This window comes from Ornithorhynchus anatinus, chromosome 19 (assembly GCF_004115215.2).
Source record: "Ornithorhynchus anatinus isolate Pmale09 chromosome 19, mOrnAna1.pri.v4, whole genome shotgun sequence".
Lineage (NCBI taxonomy): Eukaryota > Metazoa > Chordata > Mammalia > Monotremata > Ornithorhynchidae > Ornithorhynchus > Ornithorhynchus anatinus.
In genome coordinates, this window is record NC_041746.1 from 12,406,922 (window position 1) to 12,428,296 (window position 21,375).

At 42.8% G+C, this 21,375-nt stretch overlaps 1 protein-coding gene across 1 annotated transcript; it reads left to right on the forward strand.

Moving 5' to 3' along the window:
* The first annotated feature begins 1,442 nt into the window (after positions 1-1,442).
* On the forward strand, positions 1,443-15,690 carry NEK2 (NIMA related kinase 2). The gene is made up of 8 exons (XM_029046870.2): positions 1,443-1,593; positions 3,712-3,929; positions 4,545-4,785; positions 6,402-6,484; positions 6,957-7,083; positions 8,394-8,613; positions 10,026-10,151; positions 14,681-15,690. Exons 1-8 carry the CDS (start codon positions 1,444-1,446, stop codon positions 14,905-14,907), a joined length of 1,392 nt encoding a protein of 463 aa, XP_028902703.1. The 5' UTR covers position 1,443; the 3' UTR covers positions 14,908-15,690.
* Positions 15,691-21,375: the final 5,685 nt, after the last annotated feature.

Genomic DNA, 21,375 nt, shown 5'->3' on the forward strand with positions numbered 1-21,375 from the left:
TGCTTTGCACACGGTAAGCACTCAATACCATTAAGAATAATAGAGAAGCAGCGTAGCTCAGTGGAAAGCGCACAGGCTTGGGAGTCCGAGGTCATGGATTCGAACCCCGGCCCCACCGACTGTCAGCTGTGTGACTGTGGGCAAGTCGCTTAACTTCTCTGTGCCTCAGTTACCTCATCTGTAAAATGGGGATGAAGACTGTGAGCCTCACGTGGGGCAACCTGATGACCCTGACTCCATCCCAGCGCTCAGAACAGTGCTCTGCACATAGTAAGCGCTTAACAAATACCGACATTATTATTATAATCACAATACCAGGTTTTCCTCCTCCTTTAGACCATGAGTGCTACCTGTCCGATGTGATGATCTCGCATCTACCCCTGTGCTTAGAACGGTGTTTCGAACCTCGCAAGTGTCTCTGCCGTTTCTGTTTCCTGCACGTGGGTGTTTTAATACCATTTACGGCCGAAATAGGTACTTACTTAGTCGGGCATCCGAATCAAGGGTGTGTCCCGGGCTCCGCCGCCTGGCTCCAAAGGGAGTCTGGAGTTCGACTGCGAGGTTCCCACCCGCGGCTAAGTAGGCAAATCCCGGCGGCAGATGGGGGTATTTTTTGCAAACGCGATGTGGAGTGGAAGAACTCGGAAAGTCCTCGTGGACGGAGCGGGCGGCAGCGGGGGAGGGACGGGGCGGCCCACGTGGCCCGCTAGGGAGTACTACGCAACGCCCGCTAGGGGGCAGGGTGCAAAGCCCACCAGGGGGCAGGGGGCAAAGCCCACCGGGGGGCACGGTGCACACCCCGCTGGGGGGGGCAGGGTGCACAGCCCGCTGGGGAGGGGGCAGGGTGCACAGCCCGCTTGGGGGGGGGCAGGGTGCCCAGCCCGCTGGGGAGGGGGCAGGGTGCACAGCCCGCTGTGGGGGGGGGGCAGGGTGCCCAGCCCGCTGGGAGGGCAGGGTGCCCAGACCGCTAGGGGGCACGGTGCAAAGCCCGCTGGGGGGGGGGGGGGCAGGGTGTAAAGCCCGCTAGGGGGCAGTGTACCAAGCCCGCTAGGGGGCCGTGTGCAGAGGGCGGAGGGCGGGAAGCGGGCGGGCAGGGCGCGCCCAGGGGAAGAAGGGGAAGAAGGGGAAGAAGGGGAAGAAGGGGAAGAAGGGGAAGAAGGGGAAGAAGGGGAAGAAGGGGAAGAAGGGGAAGAAGGGGAAGAAGGGGAAGAAGGGATCGCGGGGTCGCGGACCGGACGCGGGTCAAGGCCGCGCCTCCGCCGGCCCAAACCCCGACCCCGCCGCGGCGCCCGCTCCGCCCCTTCCCCGGGGGGGGGGGGGGCCGCCGTTGCCGGGCAACGCGGCGGCGCGGCCGCGGTTGTTGTTCCGCTCTCGGCCAATCGCAAGGAAGGAGAGGCCTCGGAACCGACCAATCGGCAGGCCGGCGGGCCCCGCGGCGGTTAAATGAGGCCGGGGGAGGAAGGAGGAGGAGGAGGAAGGGGGTCGGCGGCTGCCGTCATGCCTTCGCGAGTGGAGGACTACGAGGTGCTGCTGACCATCGGCGCCGGCTCCTACGGCCGCTGCCAGAAGATTCGGCGGAGGAGCGACGCCAAGGTGAGCCCGCCATCCCTCCCTCCCTCCCTCCCTCCCAACGGCGGCGCGGCCGCCCCGGGCCCAGCGGCAAGGTGGAAGAGGTCACCCTCCGGTCAGGGGGGTCACCACCCCTCCCCGACTCCACCTCATTCACTTAACAGTATTTATTGAGCGCTTACTCTGTGCAGAGCACTGTACTAAGCGCTTGGAATGGACAATTCGGCCACAGATCATGTTGGTATGTGTTAAGCGCTTACTATGTGCCGAGCACTGTTCTGAGCGCTGGGGTAGATCCGGGGTCATCAGGTGAGGCTCACAGTTAATCCCCATTTTACAGATGAGGTAACTGAGGCCCAGTGAAGTGACTTGCCCCCAGTCACACTGCTGGCAGGTGGACAGATAGAGACCATCCCTGCCCGTTGACGGGCTGACAGTCTCATTCATTCAATGGTATTTAAATAAACTTTGGGATTTGTTAAGCGCCTTCTATGGGCAAAGCACTGTTCTAAGTGCTGGGGCTTACAGGCTCATTCATTCAATAGTATTTAAATAAATAAGTTTTGGGATTTGTTAAGCGCTTCCTATGTGCAAAGCACTGTTCTAAGCGCTGGGGGTGGGGGTGCAAGGTGATCAGGTGGTCCCACGTGGGGCTCACAGTCTTCAGCCCCATTTGACAGATGAGGGCACTGAGGCTCAGAGAAGTGAAGTGACTGGCCCAAAGTCACCCAGCTGACAGGTGGCGGAGTCGGGATTCGAACCCATGACCTCTGGCTCCCAAGCCCGGGCTCGTGAGCACTTACTCTGTGTAGAGCACTGTACTAAGCACTTGGAATGGACAGTTCGGCAACAGATAGAGACCATCCCTGCCCAGTGACGGGCTCACGGTCTAATCGGGGGAGACAGACGGACAAAAACAAGACTGCATAATCACAATAGAATCAAGGGGATGTACACCTCATTAACAAAATAAATACAGTAATAAAAATAGCTTGAATGAACGCCCCTCTTGCCCAACAGCCGCCAACCTCACATACTTGGGGCCCCGTAATATCTTCAAGTGTAAATCAGAGGAGCAATGGGACTCTCTTGCGAGCACCTTTTCGGGTTCTCCCCCGCCCCCCAGTTGCGCTGATTGCGCACCAACTCTGTGCTGAGCACTGTACTGAATTCTCCGATGGGTTCAACACATGGCCCCTACCCTCGAAGAAGACCCGTGAACACAAAGTAGTGAGAAGGCTGAAGTTACATCTGGGACAGGAAGACTAAGAAAAGATGCAGGAATTAATAAATGAAGGAGAGCAAATGTTATCTGTGAACTCGATGTGGGCAGGGAACGTGTCTACCAACTCTGTTCTATTGTTCGCACCCAAGTGCTTAGTACAGTGCTTGGCACACAGTACTTACGAAATACTATAATGTTATGATTTCTCCCACTGGGACACAGAGTGCAATGATCTAGTAGCTGGGCAGGCGTGCAACACATCTGGAGTTTATATGCAAAACTTTATATGCAAAACCTATTTATGTCGGCAAAGGGCTGACACTATGCTATAGCGTCTGGCAGTTGCTAAGAAAGCAATCTTGGTTGCTAGCTATTTTCAGAATTGCTACCATCAGTCCTCTGTGTGAGATGTTCTAGGCTTCTGTGGTCAGAAACCATCACCAAGGATGGCACAGCCATAATGTACATACCCCTGCTTCTGGATTGCCCCTCAAGATGAGGTGAGGGTCAGGTTCTGGGAAGGCAGGATTGCTCACTTGGTAGAGCATCAGATGAGGTAAATCTGTGGGACCAGGGTTCAGGTTACTGTTGGGGTGGAGGTAAAGCCTTAAATTCAGAGGTACAGAAGAACTAAGGTGGATATTTGGATGACATGACTTGGGATGGAAGTGTTCAACTGGAAGGGGGAGGAAGTTCCCAGTAGGGAAAAGGACAAAAGCATTGAATTAGAATGTGGGAGAAGAGAGATCAAGTGATAGGGTGAGCTTGAGAGAAGCAATGACTGTGAATAGGGGCAAAGAGAGTGAAGTGAGCAGAAATAGAAGAGGGTTGGTGTAGGGCCTTGAAGTTGTTGGTCAGGACAGCATAGACTTGATATAACGCTCATCCTGAAAACTGTTTTGGGGTTTTTTTTTCAGGTATTAGTTTGGAAAGAACTGGACTATGGGTCTATGACCGAAGCTGAGAAGCAAATGCTTGTTTCTGAAGTGAATCTGCTCCGTGAACTAAAACATCCAAACATTGTCCGGTATTACGATCGAATCATTGACAGAACTAACACCACACTGTATATCGTGATGGAGTACTGTGAAGGAGGTGATCTAGCTAGCTTAATCACACGATGTACCAAAGAAAGGTATGCAGAATGGTCTAATGAATGGACCATAAAAATATAGTGACATTTCTGCCACTGACTTGTGTGTGTGTATGTGTGCACGCGTATGTGGCCTTAGTCAAGCATTTAGTAAAGGGAATACTCTACGTTAATACCTTTATAAGGTAATACCTTTACTTTAGTAAAGGGAATGTTTTTCACCTCACAAAGAATGAGTTTAAAGGACAGATCAGTATTAAAGAGCTTTTTGGTTACTTCTTGTAAACTAGTGAATTTGTTAATCACCCAACACATTCATTGCTCCTCTTCCTATCAAAGGAAAATTTGATGACAAGGAAAGATGTCATCATCAAGTCAAATAACTTTCAGGTGTGTGTCTTTTTTTCCTCTATCCTTTTTTGAAAGAGGGAGAAAGGTGGGTCTAGTGTAGATTTCCTTAGGAACTGGATGCTTTAGAGTAGCCAAAATACCAAAACCTATGATGGATGATTTTTTTAAAATATGACAAGAGCTTCCACTGATCCTCAAACTCTTGTCTTAGCAACACGTGTGTGAACACTACCAAATGTATTATTTGTAACAATAATTATAACATTATTATTTGTAATAATGATTTCAGTCATTTTTGTGCCACAGATACTACTTAGAAGAAAACTTTGTTCTTCGTGTAATGACTCAGTTGACACTGGCCCTAAAGGAATGCCATCGGCGGAGTGATAGTGGTCACACTGTATTGCACCGGGACCTCAAACCAGCAAATGTCTTCCTCGATGGCAAGCAGAATGTCAAACTTGGTGATTTTGGGCTTGCTAGAATATTAAATCACGACACGAGTTTTGCCAAAACATTTGTCGGTACTCCATATTATATGTCTCCAGTAAGTATTTCAGCAAATGGATGTCACTGGAATTATCTACATTCCAAAAACTCAAACTCAGGAAAGATGTTAGATTGTCGGACTGATTTTGATTGAACTAGTTCTAATAAATGAGAATCAGTAGTTATCTGTGCAGTACCTTGTGGGCAGGGAACATGTCTACCAACTCAATTGTACTGTACTTTCCCAAGTGCATAGTACTATGTTCTGCATAGAGTAAGCACTCAAATATCACTGATTTGAATCTGGTCACAGAACTCCTAAATGTTGTATAGATGACAGAGGAGGAAGAATGAGATTACTAAAAGAAGCAAATCCTATCTAGAGTTATAGAAATGTGTGTTTAATTGCAAAGGATGTGTCCAGAGCCAAGTAAGATTAATGTAGGATGATTTCTTGGAGAGCTGGGTTTATTACTAAATTTTGAAGAGGCAAAAGGTCATAATTTGGCATCAACATCACGGTCAGTGGTATTTATTGAGCATTACTATTTGCAGAGCATGGTACTAAACAGAGTGAAGTGCAAATTTTGAGCAAGCAGGAAGATGGGCAGGAAAGAAACTTGTGTTATGTGGGCATTGTTAACCAGATTTTGTTGAGTTGAATGGAAATCCCCCAGACAGAGGTGAAATATTTAAAAAAAAAAAAAAAAACCCAAACCAAAAACTCCTCAGCTTCGAGCTGAGTTGACTAATTAGGGTGCATAGTTTAATGAACAACCATACCTATCTAACATTTCTCCACAGCAGAAAATGTTTTGGCCACTTCTGCCTTAATTTTTTAAGGGTCAAAATCTGTCCATATATTTTTAAGATAGTTCAGAAATTTGGTCTCTGGTATGGATTTAATTACAAACTACAAATTAATCGGCACTCCCAAGGTGACATTTCTCCCCAGAGGATCAGATTTAAACAGAGGATTTTTAAATGTATGTAGGAATTTGGTTCTCTCAAACGTGAAACTTGCTCAATTTCCCCTTGTTTATTTCCCTCCAGACCTTGTAACTGAATCTCTTTTGCTTCTCCTAGTAACTAAAAATAGGATGCTAGTATGACTCTTAGGACTTGTGTAGTGTGTTAGAAGAATTTAAACTTAAAAATTTTTTATAGTGGATGTTGCTTCTTATCCAAACTTAATACCTGTTCTCCCTCCTACTTAGACTGTGAGCTCCATATGGGACAGAGAATGTGTCCTGCCTGATTAACTTGTATCTACTCCACTAAGCACTTAACAAATACTATAATAAGCCTATTTGGGGGTGGGTTTTTTTGTCTTGTAATTTACTCTTTTAGAATGTCCTCATTTTGTTTAGAACCTTTCATACTGATGTGCTCTTAAAAAAAAAAAAAAAATGTGCTGCTCCAAACATGTTGGAGCAGATGTAGAAAGCTATATTTTAGGGGGGGGGGGGTGGGGATTTTTTTTTTAATGACATTCACCTGTAGTGAGACACCAGTTCTTTTTCTGAACTGACTCTGTTCTTAGCTGAAAGCCTATGTATTTGAAAACTAATCTTTGTTGCCCATGTTTATCATTAAGCTCTCAAGGGGTCATTTTTACTGCCCTTCATTCAGAGGTTAATTCAGATTTGGTTTTGTTTTTTTTAATATCTTTAGGAACAAATGAATCGCATGTCCTACAATGAGAAATCTGACATCTGGTCTCTAGGCTGTCTATTGTATGAACTGTGTGCATTAATGTAAGTATGGAGAACTGCAGACAAAATAGTTATCTGGGGTAGTTGCTCTCTGGAGCTTAAGAACTCCTTCTCTAGCAAGGTGATGAGACGAGTAACTTGGCAGAGAAGGCATAGCTATTATAATGGGCCCAAGATCTAAAAGATTGTGCTGGCTAAGAAGAACTGATGGGCAAGCTTAAAAGAAAATATAATCTGAAGCAGTGGACAGTGATAGGTTTCTCATATGTATCATTGCTGTCTTGGGGAAATGAAGGTTGTTGGATTTTAAAAAAGGACTACAAAAGAGTAGCCATTTAAGAGAGCCAGAAATGGCTTGTGGAGCTAAAGGAGATCTTTATTTTTTGCCTGAGCTTCTGATCTCCCCAAGGAACTTCTTCCCTCCTTATTAGGAAAAGCAATTGTTAATTGAATTTAACCATTCATTTTCAGGTAGGTTTGGGTAAAAGGCTTATATAATACACTTTTTCCTCAGGCCTCCATTTACCGCTTTTAACCAAAAGGAACTTGCTGAAAAGATCAAGGAAGGCAAATTCAGGCGAATTCCACATCGTTACTCAGATCAATTGAATGATGTTCTTACCAAGATGCTAAACTTAAAGGTAAAGATTGTGTGGGGGTATGTTTTGGGTTTTGCTTTTCCCTTAGTGCTGACCCTGTAATATACTTCTCTGTGCAGGGTCTCAGGACCAAGTCTTATCCATCATTCTTGGTGGTTGGGAAGAGGGAAGCCAAATGGGATCGAGCAAGGATTCAGATTGTGTATTTTCTTCCCTTATGCCTGGCCTGGCCTGGAGGCATTAATTCAGTACTGTGGTAGAAGGAAGATGAAATAGAAGAAATGCCTTTTTTCTTGCCCACCTTTCCCTGTGCCATCTCTGGTGACATTATGAGGCAGATGTAATCCTGGGATAAGAGTAGGGAGAGCATATTCTTAAACTCAGTTGCCCATATCCTTTTACCCTGTTGCTTCCTCCTACCTGTAATTTATTTTAGTGACTCCCCTGCTAGATTGTAACATCCTTGATACAGGGATCTTGTCTACTAACTCTGTCGTAGTCACCCAAGTGCTTACTACACTGCCCTGGACACAGTAAATGCTCAAATACCACTGACTGATCCTAAAGATATCGCATAGGCCATTCCTTTTTCTACTTTATCTCCAAGGATGACACTAAATAATAATAATTATGGTACTTGTTAAATGCTTACTATATATCAAGCACTGTTCTAAGCATACAAGTTCATCAGGTTGGACACATTCTCTGTCCTACAGTGGGCTCACAATCTTAATTCCTGTTTTTTACAGATAAGGGAACTGAGGAACAGAGACGTTAAGTAACTTACCCAAAGTCACACAGCATCTACATGGCTGAGCCGGGATTAGAACCCAGGTCCTTCTGACGCCCAGGCCCCTTCCACTAAGCCACACTGTTTCACTAGGACATTAGGATTCTGTACTACTTCCCACCATGCTTGATATAGTCTGACTTGGTAACTCCAATTTAGGAGAACAGATGACTTGAAATACTGCAAATATGTCTAGTTGCATTGCAATGTAAATAAAACAAAGACATATTTCTAGTCAATCCCACTCCGATTCCTGAAAGGTATAGTGAACACTCTGGAGACTGACCCCTGGTAGGAAGGAGATGATTTGGATTGGGGAGGGTGGGGGTAGGTTTTCATGGGGAAGAGAAGACAATTTGAATTTGGTGAAGCATATTTAAGGATCATATAGGTTGTTTCTACTTATTTTTTTTTCTTTAAATTCAATGGCTGCCTAAAAAGTCACTGTTTATAATTCCTAATCTTGCTTTCGCCCGATAAAATTGGTCTTATAGTACAGGTGACCACTGCTTATTTCAGTACTTGAGGTTTTTTCTAACCTTCCTCTTTTATACTTTTCAAGGATTACTTTCGACCATCTGTTGAGGAAATTCTAGAAAGTCCGTTGATAGCTGATTTTGTGGGAGAAGAACAAAGAAAAAATCCTGAGAAAAAAGGGCGTCGATCGGGAGAGCCAGAAAGGCTGCAGAATTCAGGCTCCCTACTAGCTGAACAAAAACTGAAGGAATTGCGATTGCAAGAGAAAGAAAAAGCCATAAAAGCCAGGGAAGAACGTCTAGAACGTAAGAAATCATTTTGGATTTTTAGGAAGAGCTACAGATACTTTGGTTTCCACTTAAGTGCTTAAATTTAAGATGCAGCTCTTTGAAGAACAAACACCAAAACCAAATGCACAGTAGAAAGACCCAAACGCATCAGCTACTCTGTCTTTAGTCAGATTAAGTGCTGATATTGCTAATGTTGCCCCTGTGGTTGAGAAATGGGAAATTGGAATAGAAAGTACGGTTTCTGAATGTGGCTCTCTTGAAGTTCCACTTCAAATATATTGCTGGGGTGCCCCAAAAATTCAGATAAAGAAGCCTGGAGTTGTATATTCATATCTAAGATACTATATTGGTCACTGCATTCAATAGGGTTGTTCATAAGAGGTTGTTAATGCTTCAGAGGGCCCTGGCAATGAATCAAGTAATTTGATTCTAGACGCAACTGATAATTCTCTTGTTGCAGAAACTGACAACTTTTAACTTCCAAGAATTATTAGAGTCAAACTAGAAATTGCATTATGACTAAATTTTAACAATTTTTCTTATTTTTTTGTTCTGGGTTAAAAATAAGCTCTTAAACACAATCGCTTGTTTCTGAAATGGGGGTGTCTTAGATTTCTCCTTTTATATATACCGACATTTTATATAAGAGTTTCCTAAGGGAAACTCATTGCTAGAATACATGTGTTCTTGTCTAGTAGGTGTTACAACAATAACTATTTAATGAAGAGGTCTTACTACTTATGCCAAATTGCTCCTAACAATAATAATAATAATAGGTATTTATGCACTTACTATGCATCAAACACTGTTCTAGGCACTGGGAAAGATACAAGATAATCAGGTCAGGAAGTCCCTGTCCCATACAAGGTTCACAATCTAAGTAGGAGGGAGAACAAGTATTGAATCCCCATTTTACAGATGAGGAAACAGGCACAGTGAAATGACTTGCCCAAGATCACACAGCAGGCATATGGCAGAGATGGGATTGGATCCCAGGTCCTCTAGTTCCCAGGTCCGTGCTCTCTTAGCTCAGCCACGCTACCCCAAACTATGAAGGATTTCATTGCCACTGTCTATGACTACTGAATGGATGAAGTTGCTTTTCCCCCTTACTAAACTGTCTTAAGCCACTATACATTCATGGGACATTTTCCACAACTGTATATTGTGGTTGTTAAACACAGTCATGTTTAACAAGACAGTCTTGTTTAACACAGTCTTGTTTAACTGTCAATAATGGAAACTTTTCTATATGCTAATATCGTACTGTCCCCTCAGTGTAGCTCAGTGTGACAGCATGCTAATTCTGGCGTAATTCCTTGAAGCACTTCCCACGTTATTTCGTAACAAGACAGCAATGCATTTCTCTTCTTCCCCCTTAGATCCAGTCAATTGATAACTTAAAGGTTTGTTTTGTACTTTTTCAGAGCGGGAACGGGAGCTTTGTGTTCGTGAGAGACTCGTGGAAGACAAACTCAATAGGGCTGAAAACTTGATGAGGAACTACAACTTATTAAAGGAACAGAGGATCCTAACATTGGCAAATAGCCCAGGTATGAGCTCCAAAATTAAACCACTCAAGCCAATGAACATCAAATGGTGCCATCATGGAAGTGCTTTTGATAATCTAGTCATTGTACAAAGTCCTAACTTGAACAATTTCTCTAAATTCTATTAACTTCTTCCCCCGCAAACACTTACTTTAATTATGAAGTCTATGAGTGCAAAATTTGCTGCTGTTGTTGGGGCTCAGCAGGTTAATGGATCCAAATTTACCTCACTCTGAAGACTTTAAATTTATTTTGAAATGTAAGGCAAGTAGAAAGTAAAGTTGTTTTAGAATTTTTTTTTCTTAAACCAATCCTCTTCAGCCATAATCTTAAGGCTAAACTAGTTCTTTTTTGTTCCCTGGTAGCTCAAGTTTAGTTTGAAATAAGACCCAAGAGTCTGATCACTTCTTGCTCAAGGTTTGATGTGGCGCCTCTTCTAAGAGTGTGGGTAACCTTCAGGGGGAGCATGCCCAACCTAAATTAGGGTGCACTGGGCAGTAGGAAATTTTGCACAGGTCCAGTTTGGGCATTTACCAAATCTATGACTTAATGGAGGACCCCTGCGACCCTCCTGATGTTAGAAGTGACTGGTGACTTGAAGGTAGCCAAACCTGGAAACCTCTGCTTGGGAAATGATAGCACTTTTCATTCTTAAAGGTGCTTCTAACAACCATGACTATCACTATTCTTGTTCTAATCTTTCTTTACCTCATTTCCTCACTATGTGCTCAGACTGGCATTTTCACCCCTTTTGACTCTTATTGCCTGGCTGTAATTATACTAACTTTCAGCTTCTTATCTCCTCTGCTTTTTGATGGCCCAAATGTATTCTATTCCTAGTTCATGGAATTATCAAGCACACCTTGCTGCTAATCAGCAGTGAGCTAAATGTAGCAAGCCCCACATTCTTTCAGTCAGTGGGGTTCAAAGATGCAGATGGACGGTTTTGAACCAGGCTTAATGGAGTATGAATTCTGTCACAAAATCCTCTTACACCAGTATTGCTCAGGGGCCCAGATCTTTCCTAGCAGAAACACTTTCTTCCTTTCCACAGCCCTCTAAGACTGGCAAGAGTTCAGGTCACTACCTATCTTAGGAGTGTGGGCCCTTCAGTACTATCCCAGTTCTGCAGTGACCAAAGAGGGCCTGGAAGCCCTGATGAAGGCTATGAATAACCAGTCCTAGGCCAAAGAATCCCAGGCTGAACCATTCCTAACCAAACTCCTGGCAGGCCTAGGCAGAACAGGATTGGTCTTGTGCCTAAAAGAATAGCTTTTGACCTGTTATTCCAGCTCAAACAACATGAGGGGCTGTGCATACTTTTTAACGTGCTTTAATTCAATTTCTGCTCCTGAGATTCAAGATCTCCACTTTGAAAATGAGCTGTACTAAGGAAAAGGTTGTGAAGCAATTGTTTACCTGTCAATTTATTCACATAGGCATTTCCAATAAAATGTGATTTAAAAAAATATATATTTTTTTTACCATTCCTGCCTTTTCTACCCTATAAACTGCTTCCATTTGACTTAGTAATCAATTTGTATAAACTGGAGCAGGCTGACTTCATACACTGAATAGATGTGCATTATTACATTTTTCTAATCTGATTTCTGGTTACAGTTCAGAGATTAGATATCAGGTATATGGAACAAAACTTTAACCTTGCAAAGAGGGCAGTCAGCTCTCTATTTTTTTTCCAGTCCACTTAAAGAATTATATCTCTGTATCCTTCTCATTGCTCTTAATTTAACAAGTACAACGAGGTTATAATTCTTCCATACCTATCTAGCTACTAGAGCCTTCCCAGAATCGGTTAGGTACAACAAAGATATAAACAGGACCAAATTACCCTAGTTTGTAGCAGCCATGAGTTATTGAAGTATATGTTACTCTTTGCATATTCTAAACAAAGTCCATACAATTGGACAAATTCCACCCCCCCCCACCGCCCCTTTCCTGGGTCAAAGGGTTTGTATCTTGACCTTGCTCTTTGAGTTTTAGTTTGAAACTAAATCCAAAATGTAGATAGAAATCAAGAACTATAAGCAGGTATCGATTCCTCTCTGCTGTAGAGTGTAGAAGCACTCAAGGGCCCCTATGATGGTAGAAGATATGACAGCTGCTTTTTAAGGGAGCAGTAGGTAGCTAACGCTTCGCTCATTTTATACTTTGCTCTATCACTACTCCTGAAGTCCTCTATGAAAGAAAGGATAAACAGAAGCAGAGACTGAGAGAAAACTACATAGAAGAAGCAGCTTTTAACCAGCCCACACAATAACGAACGCCTTGTTTGTATTCTGTTGTCTCTTACAGCATAAAGTGACATATATGATTTTTCTGAACACCTGTACAGGTTGAAGGCAACCCTTTCCTAAACTCAGAATTAAATCCAGGCAATCAGAGCCAAATTTTATTTTATAAAACCACTATGTCTATCAATGGGTTTGATGCAACACAACCAATCCACTTACTCTGTAGGGTTGAGAAGAGAGTTGGATTCTGTTTTAACTGTGTGTAAGGAGCTTGTTCATGGTTCCTGTGATGAATTTTATGGATAATTATGTTTTTAAATAAAGGCTTACAACTGCTTCCTTAACATAAAGGGACTGGAATTTGGAAAAAGTGACATTTCATTAACCAGAATTTTTGTCCCAGCTGAGCTTGCTTGGGTGGATAAGACAACAGGTCCATGAAACTACTTCCACGTGGGTACCTCCTTCTCAGTCCCCAGCTATTAATGCCAGCTGGCTTTTTCAGGACGCTAGCGCCTCAGTTCTCCCTGCATCTTGTCACCAGCCTGCATCGGGCTTGGGCATTGCCTTGAGATCACCTGCTGCAGCCATGTGATTGAACAACAGGATTAGGGAGAGAGGAAAAGCCCAAAATGCTCCATGCCTGTCCTGTGTTCCTTAGTTCATATGGCCAAATCAAAGTGTGCGAGGCATGATTGGAGGAGAAACTTGTGCAAGGGTGAGCAAAATACATTCAGAGCCAGCTGTGGGTGCATATAGCAAGGCCCAACCCAACTGAGATCCTAAGAACAGTGGGGCAGAGGGGCGGGGTGGTAGCAACTGACTAAATCCACAGCTTGCTGGGTGTCAGAAAAGAGGTGCTGCAGAAATAAATGGCTACGGTTTTATACCTCAGACCCCTCTCTTCTACCCCACACACATCAGCCCCAAGTATACAGTTATGTCCCAGCCCTGCCAATGTGGTACAGGCCCTTAAACTGGATTAACTGTCTTTTCTGGACTACGGATAGATGTCCTGAATGTTCAACTTCTCAGGTGTTAATACTTAGTTTGGGACATTACCTGTGCAGCATCAGGGCAAAACTCTTTGTGTGTGGTTTTTTTGTGTTTGCTTTTTAACTGAGAAATTATTTCCAAAAACCATCATGGCTTCATGGCCAAAAGGAGTCTGCTTCTTTTTTTAAGAAAGCTGTCCTCTGACTTATCTTCAGGTGGTCTCTTCAATGGTACTATCCTTCCACATGGCTAAAATGATGGTTATTCAGGTTTATATTAATTAAATTTAGGGAGCAAAGGGAGACTTTCTTTGAAGTGGCATAATATAGTCCCTTTTCCTGTAATACCCTAGTTGTATTCTCAGTCTTGGGTTATGGAAGAGTCATGTTCTTGTACTCATATCTTGACTGCCAAATGCATGCACAATTTTTTTTTGTACTACACATACTGGCATGTGGATGGTGGTATATCCAAACGGATACACATTGTGGAAAGAAATATCCCCACTTTTTCAATACAATAACTTTCTATCCTAATCATATAAGGAAAACCCACCTTCTAGGATAGCTGACTGTACTACTTATGTGGAAAATCTCTTCTGCTATTGCAAGGCTGCTGCTAGTACTATATTTCTTATCTGGATTAGACTTTTGGGAAGATTCATGAATATTTCTGCTGTAGCAATAACCGCTGCTGCTACAGAGATGTGGTGGAAATAAGGGACTGCTGAAGCAGAATGTAGTTGATAAAATAGTCTAAGTGCCCAGGTATCTGTGCATTTTTACTCTTACAGTGAAATCTTGAAATATATTAAATTTGAAAAATTCTCAATCTATTTTGTCTCAAAGGACAAAGTCTGTGAAAATGGCAGCTTGGCAGCTTTTGCACTGTGTTCTAGGAAGTACATGATTGTGCTTGTCAAGCCTCTTGAGAAATGGTACATATGGACTGGCTGCTCACCAAACCTTCCCACTAAAGCCAGAAGCTAAATACATTTGGTATTGTCTTCCAGGACTTGTATAATTCTTGAGTCAACATGTATAATTCTAAAGAAAAAAACTGGTGCCTATAGATTTCATCTCATTGCTGAAAACAGTAAGCCAAGAAGTTGCATGTGCTTCCACTCTATAGATTTTGGAATATGGCAGTGTTGCTTCCCAGTTTTAAGGGTTGGGACGGTGAACTGATTTTTTGCTTTCAGTAAGTTAAAAGAGTAAACAGAAGTGATATGTTGAACTTTGTCCTGTTCAATTATCTCAAAAGCTATTTTCTTTCTTTCTTAAGATGAACCTCTTGACCTTCCTTCTACTATTACAAAGAAGAAAGTTCACTTTGGAGGGGAAAGTAAAGAGAATACAAGGAGTGATAACGTCGAGAATCTTCCAGGTTCCAAAGCAAAGTGCAAGGACCTAAAGAAACGACTCTATGCTGCCAATCTACGTGCACAAGCTCTGTCAGAACTGGAAAAAAATTACCAACTGAAAAGCCTGCAAATTCTTGGCATGCGTTAGTTAACCAGGTGTAGTTTAGTGTTTGTATATAGTATTTAATAATACTTTCGTCTAAATGAAGGTTTATATCTAGCTTCTGTTCTATTTCTAGCTTCAATATACTTGGTTCTATGAGTCATGCTTTTGTTTTAAAATATGAGTTATAGTTTTTACTGAACTTCCTTTGTATTCTTCGCAATAATTATGACACTTTTACTGAATTTTCTTCTTTCTGATAGCTAAGCATACTTATGTCTAGTCCTGTGTATAATAAAAATGGAAAAATATTTAAAGTCAAAATAAGGGTTCTAGATGCAGCTTGATTCTGTAAAGTTTCATAGATTGATATGGGGGGATGGATAATTTTTCAAATTAACATAAAGAAACTGTGAGATGTTATGTGAGCTGGTGAGGATTTTAAAACATTTTACTATGTCAAGTAGAGGTCATTTGTATTCTCAAAGTTGATTCAGGTGTGGCCTTAGAGCTGCTATAGTATGATCTAGATTTCTTAAATCTAAAAGTCTTAAGACTGAGAAATTTAGAGGGTAATCTTTTCATATTTGGTTTTAAAGCTCAATGTGTCCACTGGCCTATGTATAGTAACTCCACATATATTTTAAAAAGTTGAAATAATCTGTGCCTAGCTCAGCTACGGGTTATGTGTTGTATACTCAGTGTCTTTAAGTAAAATGGTGGTAATCCTACCTCTTCCTTTGCTTTGTATGATCTTTAATAGCAAAGTGCAGAACTCTTTAATCACCCTCATTGTCCCTAAATAAAGTGTTTGAGTTTTTCTGTGTTTCAAAGTAGTCTCTCTCAATAACTGTTACTTAAGTAAGATTGTTTCTTGTCAGAAAGCTGAACAACACATAAAGGTACTGATTGAGCAGCTGAGGGGGAGATCATGTTCATTTTCTTTATGATATTTAAGTGTTTACTCTGTGTCAAACATCGTTCTAAGCACGGGGTAAGTACAAGTTAATTAGGTTGGATACAATCCCTGTCCCAGATGGGGCTCACAGTCTAAGTAGGAAGGATCCCCATTTTACATATGAGGGAACTAAGGCACAGAGAAGTGAAGTGACTTGCCCAAGGTCACACAGCAAGCAACTGGCAGAAGCATGATTAGAACAGAGGTCCTCTGACTCCCAAGCCCACACTCTTTCCACTAGGCCATGCTGCACTAGCTTGGGCCTCTATATGGGACAGAATCTCATTTACCCCAAGCAGTCCCGTTGTTATATGAGAACCCAAACTCAAAGGAAACTTACTATAAATTGGAGAATAAAATAATTTTCTTGTGTTCCAAGATAACTCATCAAACGAGGAGGAAGCAGACTCTTTCAAACATTGCTTTCCTGGAGGTGGATATGTATTGCTCATAAGGAATGATTAGACTGTAAGCCCGTCAATGGGCAGGGACTGTCTCTATCTGTTGCCGATTTGTACATTCCAACCGCTTAGTACAGTGCTCCGCACATAGTAAGCGCTCAAATACTATTGAACAAATACTATTGAATGAATGATGAATTATGCCTGAGCTTTTAAGGGTTAAATGCATGAGGGTGAGAATGAGAGCAACGTTTTTAGACCGTTTTATTATGTAATTGGTAATAGTTCCATAAAAGACAATTGATAACGCTATCCAAATATGCTCAGAACATTTATCACTGTGACACGAAATCATTATGGTGTGTCCAGTGCCTAAATAATACATTAAATGGTGCAAACTTTAATGGATCCATTAACCTGACACCAGTGTTCAGGGACCTGCAAATCCCACAACAGATCAGAGAGAAATCCTCTGCTTTCTTTACAGAAAATACCAATGAGACTAGTGGTTTGCTAGAAAAACAAGTTCTTATATCATTGCTGGGTTGGGGCTGTGGCCTCACTGTGAGCTCAGTGGGGGCAGGGACTGTCACTCTTTATTGTTGTATTGTACTTTCCCCAGTGCTTAGTACAGTGCTCTGCACACAATAAGCGCTAAATAAATAGAATGAATAAGTTCAACACTTAAGATGGGGGTGAAAGTCAAGAAGCAGCCAAGACTAGAACTCAAACTCCTAATTCCTCCTATAAGTCTTATCCTTCTTCAGGGATGAGATGAGTAAGGGTATCAGAAGAAGAGATGGTACCTGCTCAATCAGGGTAATTCATCTCATTGAAGAGTATTAAGTATCCACCTATAAGTGGTTCTATATTGGTGCTGAACAAAGCAAACTAGAAACAAGATAAAGTCCTCTGGTGAGAACTATCTCAAAATTGATGCAGACAACCCCATAAAAGATTATACAGAACCCACAGACTTAACTATATAAACCTCAGGCAGCCACATTAAAGTACGTACAAATTCTGGGACGAATTTAATTTCATATATAAGTAAATCAACTGTCATAGGAGTTGCTTGTTTGAATCAAGACTAGTCAGAAAAGCTTTGAGGCCAAAAAGTAGATGCAAAGAATATCATCTGAAATCAAAATCAAAAAGATTTACAAATACTAGTGCATTCAGCTAGAAGGTATATAGACAGGCACCTTGGATATTTCACATCCCTTTGCAATCACGGATTTTGCAGGGATCCTAACTATATTATAGCATACTTTCCCAAGTGCCCAGTACAGTTCTCTGCACTTACAAAGCCCTCGGTAAATGCCATTGATTATCGACTGATAAAACAGAAGGGCCAGATGGCTGTTGCATCATCTCTGCCTCAGAAACATCCGGACCCCATGTAAATGAGCAGGCATTTTTCAGTCAGTCTCCATTCATGGAGGAGTCTCCGTACTGAGTTCCTGGAAGGAACCATAAAGCTCTATGACTGAGGAAGAAGGACCAGCAGCCACTGTTTACCAAGTACAGTCCTATTGGAAGGGCAAGGTGATCTTTTGGGGTCCCGGCTCTAGGATGCTACGATACTTTGAGGAGGATATGTTCATTTATTCAGTAGTATTTATTGAGTGCTTACTATGTGCAGAGCACTGTACTAAGCACTTGGAATGTACAATTCGGCAACAGACAGAGACAATCCCTGCCCATTGATGGGCTTATGTTCTAAAATCCCTGATGGTTTGATTCTCCCCTAAACACCAGCTCCCCTGACACCAAGGAAACTTGATGGGTCCCTCAAATTAACTTAATCCGGAAGTTGATCGATTAAAATCAGTGTGTAATAATTCTGAATTTCGTCTTAATAGACTGTCTCCGGGAAGTGGGACAAATCTTCTGGGGTTTTTTTAATGGTATTTGTTAAGCACTTACTATGTGCCAAGCACCATACTAGTCACTAGGTAGTTATAAGCTAATCAGGTTGTAGACGGTCCATGACCCACATGGGGCTCGCAGTATTAATCTCCATTTTACAGATAAGGTAAATGAGGCTCAGAGAATGACTCTGATGTCTGGAAGGAGATGATCAGTCACGGCTCTGGGTTTCTGGTGGCGGAAGTTGTGGAGGGGCGGGGTGGGGTAGATATGTTGAGGACATTGCTATAATAACTTCACAGCCAGGAAGATATTCTAACTGAATTAATTTTCTTAAGAATAGAGCCCACATATAATTTGGACAAGCAATAAAATTGGCATTCTAAGAAGAGAGAAGAAAAGTGCCTCCCAAAATGGGGTGGGAGGCTGAAGGATAGAGCTTTTGTCTCGAATATTTGGCGTCGGCAAAGTCAGGCAAAACCAAAGGAACAGGATCAGAATTAAGACATTTTAAGTAAAAAGATCGAATACAGAACACTGCATTCGGTGGCTGCTCAATCAATGCTATTCCTACTACTAAGTCCACCTGGCAGGACTTCAATATTGCCTTTGTGGGTTGCAACAAAAGCTAGCACTGATGACAGGGAGCTGTCATTTTGTATTGCCAACAGGTGAGGCCTGATTTGTGCACTCAAGGTATACACCCAGTTGGTCCTCACAGTAACGATTCACAACTGCTTTTGGTCATATTAACCTGAAGATGGTGCTATTGTTCTGCCCGAGCAAAGAGTCTCCAGAAATCTGCACCACTCAAGCCTTCTTTAACCTATCATTCCAGCAATGGTGTTTATTGAGCATTTTCTGTGTGCAGAGTGGTAAACTAAGCACTTATCAGGCATTAGTGAAACAAGAGGCTTTTAGGGCTGGAAGGAACCTCCAGGGGTGGACTAGCTCATTCCCTTGTCTCTAGCTTCTTGTGGGCAGGGAATAGGTCTGCCTACTGTTCTATTGTACTCTTCCAAATGCTCAGTACAGTGCTCTACACACAGTAAGCGCTCAATAAACACGATTGATTGAATGAATGAAGGGGAAGAGCTATAGTAAGCAGATAGGTGTCTGCCCTATCCCTCACGGCAGCAGGAATGAAGAGTCTACAACCTCCTTTGATGGGACCTTGCTATCGGGATATTACTCTTTATAAGTTACCAAAATCTCTAGTTGTCCTAAGCTTATTTTGTCTTGTTCTATGCTCTCTATAATAAACCATACTCCCTATAATAATACTTTGTGGGTCATTAAGGCAGGGTGAGTGCCTGCAGAGATCAGCAATGCTTTCTCAACAGATCACCATGGACATGACGGGGGCTTCCTAGAAGGCTGTATAGCCCTGAGGCCAGGAAATGTCAGCAATCGAGACTAAGTAGTCAGGGGCAAACCATGACATTAGAAGCAGCATGCCCTGGTGGAAAGAACACAGGCATGGGATTCAGGAGACCTAAGTTCTAAACCCGGTTCTGTCATTTGCCTGCTGTGAGATCTTTGGCAAGTCATTTAACTTCTTTGGGCTTAATCCCGGTTTAATCATTTGCCTCTTGTATGATCTTGGATAAGCCACTAAACTTCTTTGTACTTAAATTCCTTACCTGTAAAACAGGGATTCAATACCTGTTCTCTCTCTCCCACTTAGTCCCCTTCTCCATTCGGGGCTCACAGTCTGTGTCCAATCTCTTTATCTTGTATCTACCCCAGTGCTTGCACATAGCAAATACTTAACAAATACCGCAATTGTTAATTTCTTCTATCCCAGTGTACCGCTGCTGCCTCTCCAAACTGGGAAGTGGCAATGCCCTAGGATGGGGGAAGCTCCATGTCAGTGCTGCACTACAGCTCTCAATGGATTTAGACCGGTGTTTCCATCTTAGCTACCACCTCCCCCTTCCCCAAGCCCGAGCTGCCTCCTGGAGGGAACCCCCCCAACCTTGTCCGGGGGGGTCTTCGGGGTGGTAGAAAAGTGCATATTGGGGAGCTGGGCTCCCCTTCCTCTGGCCACCTAAATGGCACCACTGAGCTACCTGCCACAATGAACCACTGCACCATGACACTGCTTTTGCAATATTGCCACCCCACGTACCACACCAAGCTCCAGCTGGCTCTGTAGACAACATGTATCTTTTACATCAATTTGGACGTATTCTCTGCTGGGCATAAACAAGAGAATATTCCTCCCTTTCTCAAATTTTCTTTCACAAATGAGGTGAACCTGACTGTCATGGGATGGAGTTGGAGTGGACCAGAGTGTGGAAAGAATGGGCCAATGAAAAGTGAAGATAGAGCTTTAAGGATGTTACAGGAGGCCTTACTCTGTTCCCAACTGCCACTAGTTGGTTGAGAATTCTTGAGCTAGTCACTTAAAGATGTTGCTTACTTATTAGCAAAATCAACACAACAAAATGCCCCTATCCAGAGGAGTTTGGGATTGGAATTAAAATGAATGACAATTTTGGGGGTCCCTAGAAAGAAAGCAGAACGGAGAGACTCAAGGATAAGAACGGTGCAAAAACAGCTTTCAAGACAATACTCAATATACCCACAAGGAGCACTCGTAGATCTCTAAAGCCCTTTTAAAAACTCAACTGCTCCCCAAAGCTGTCCCCAAGGAAACTACACACAAGTCCAATCCTTCTGCTCACTCCAATAAACAGAACCCTTTATGCCTACCTCCATACCAAATAATTACTATGCTTCAGTTTTCTCTCTTATTGGTGTAAAGTGATCAGCTAGTCCTCATTACGATGAATGGGGGGTCCCATCCCCCTGCCTGAATAATAGCAGTCCCATTTTCATCTGGGGACACGACGACTATGGTGGCAGAGCTATAAGGACAGGAGGAGAGTAGATAAGTGGAGTGGAGTCTACCCAACTTCCTTCTGGGCAGGGATTTTCTATAGCTACTTTTTTGTATTGTACCCTCCCAAGCGCCTAGTCAATAAATAAAATTGACTGATTGATCCTCCTCGTTTTTCACTTCCATAACTCTGTCAACCATTTCCACATCTTTTCCTGGATGTTTCCTGTGCAGCAGAAATTGTGTCAATGGGACCGCATAGGAAAACAGCCTGTGGCACAGTCCTGGACATGACAAAAACAGCTACAGCCACGACATAATGACTGTGACCATCGACTTGACAACAGAAGAGAGTGGGCCACTGCAGAGTGTGTGTTATATTGGGGTCTTTCGGGGGAGCGGTGTGTGTGTGATCGCTATTCCCCAACCAATTCTTT

Excerpts from the sequence above, each read along its gene's own strand:
- NEK2 (XM_029046870.2), top strand. The coding sequence starts at position 1,444 with ATGAGGCCGGGGGAGGAAGGAGGAGGAGGAGGAAGGGGGTCGGCGGCT. Across the intron at positions 4,786-6,401 it reads CTCCATATTATATGTCTCCA|GAACAAATGAATCGCATGTC; the intron begins GTAAGTATTTCA and ends TAATATCTTTAG. Across the intron at positions 7,084-8,393 it reads CCAAGATGCTAAACTTAAAG|GATTACTTTCGACCATCTGT; the intron begins GTAAAGATTGTG and ends ATACTTTTCAAG.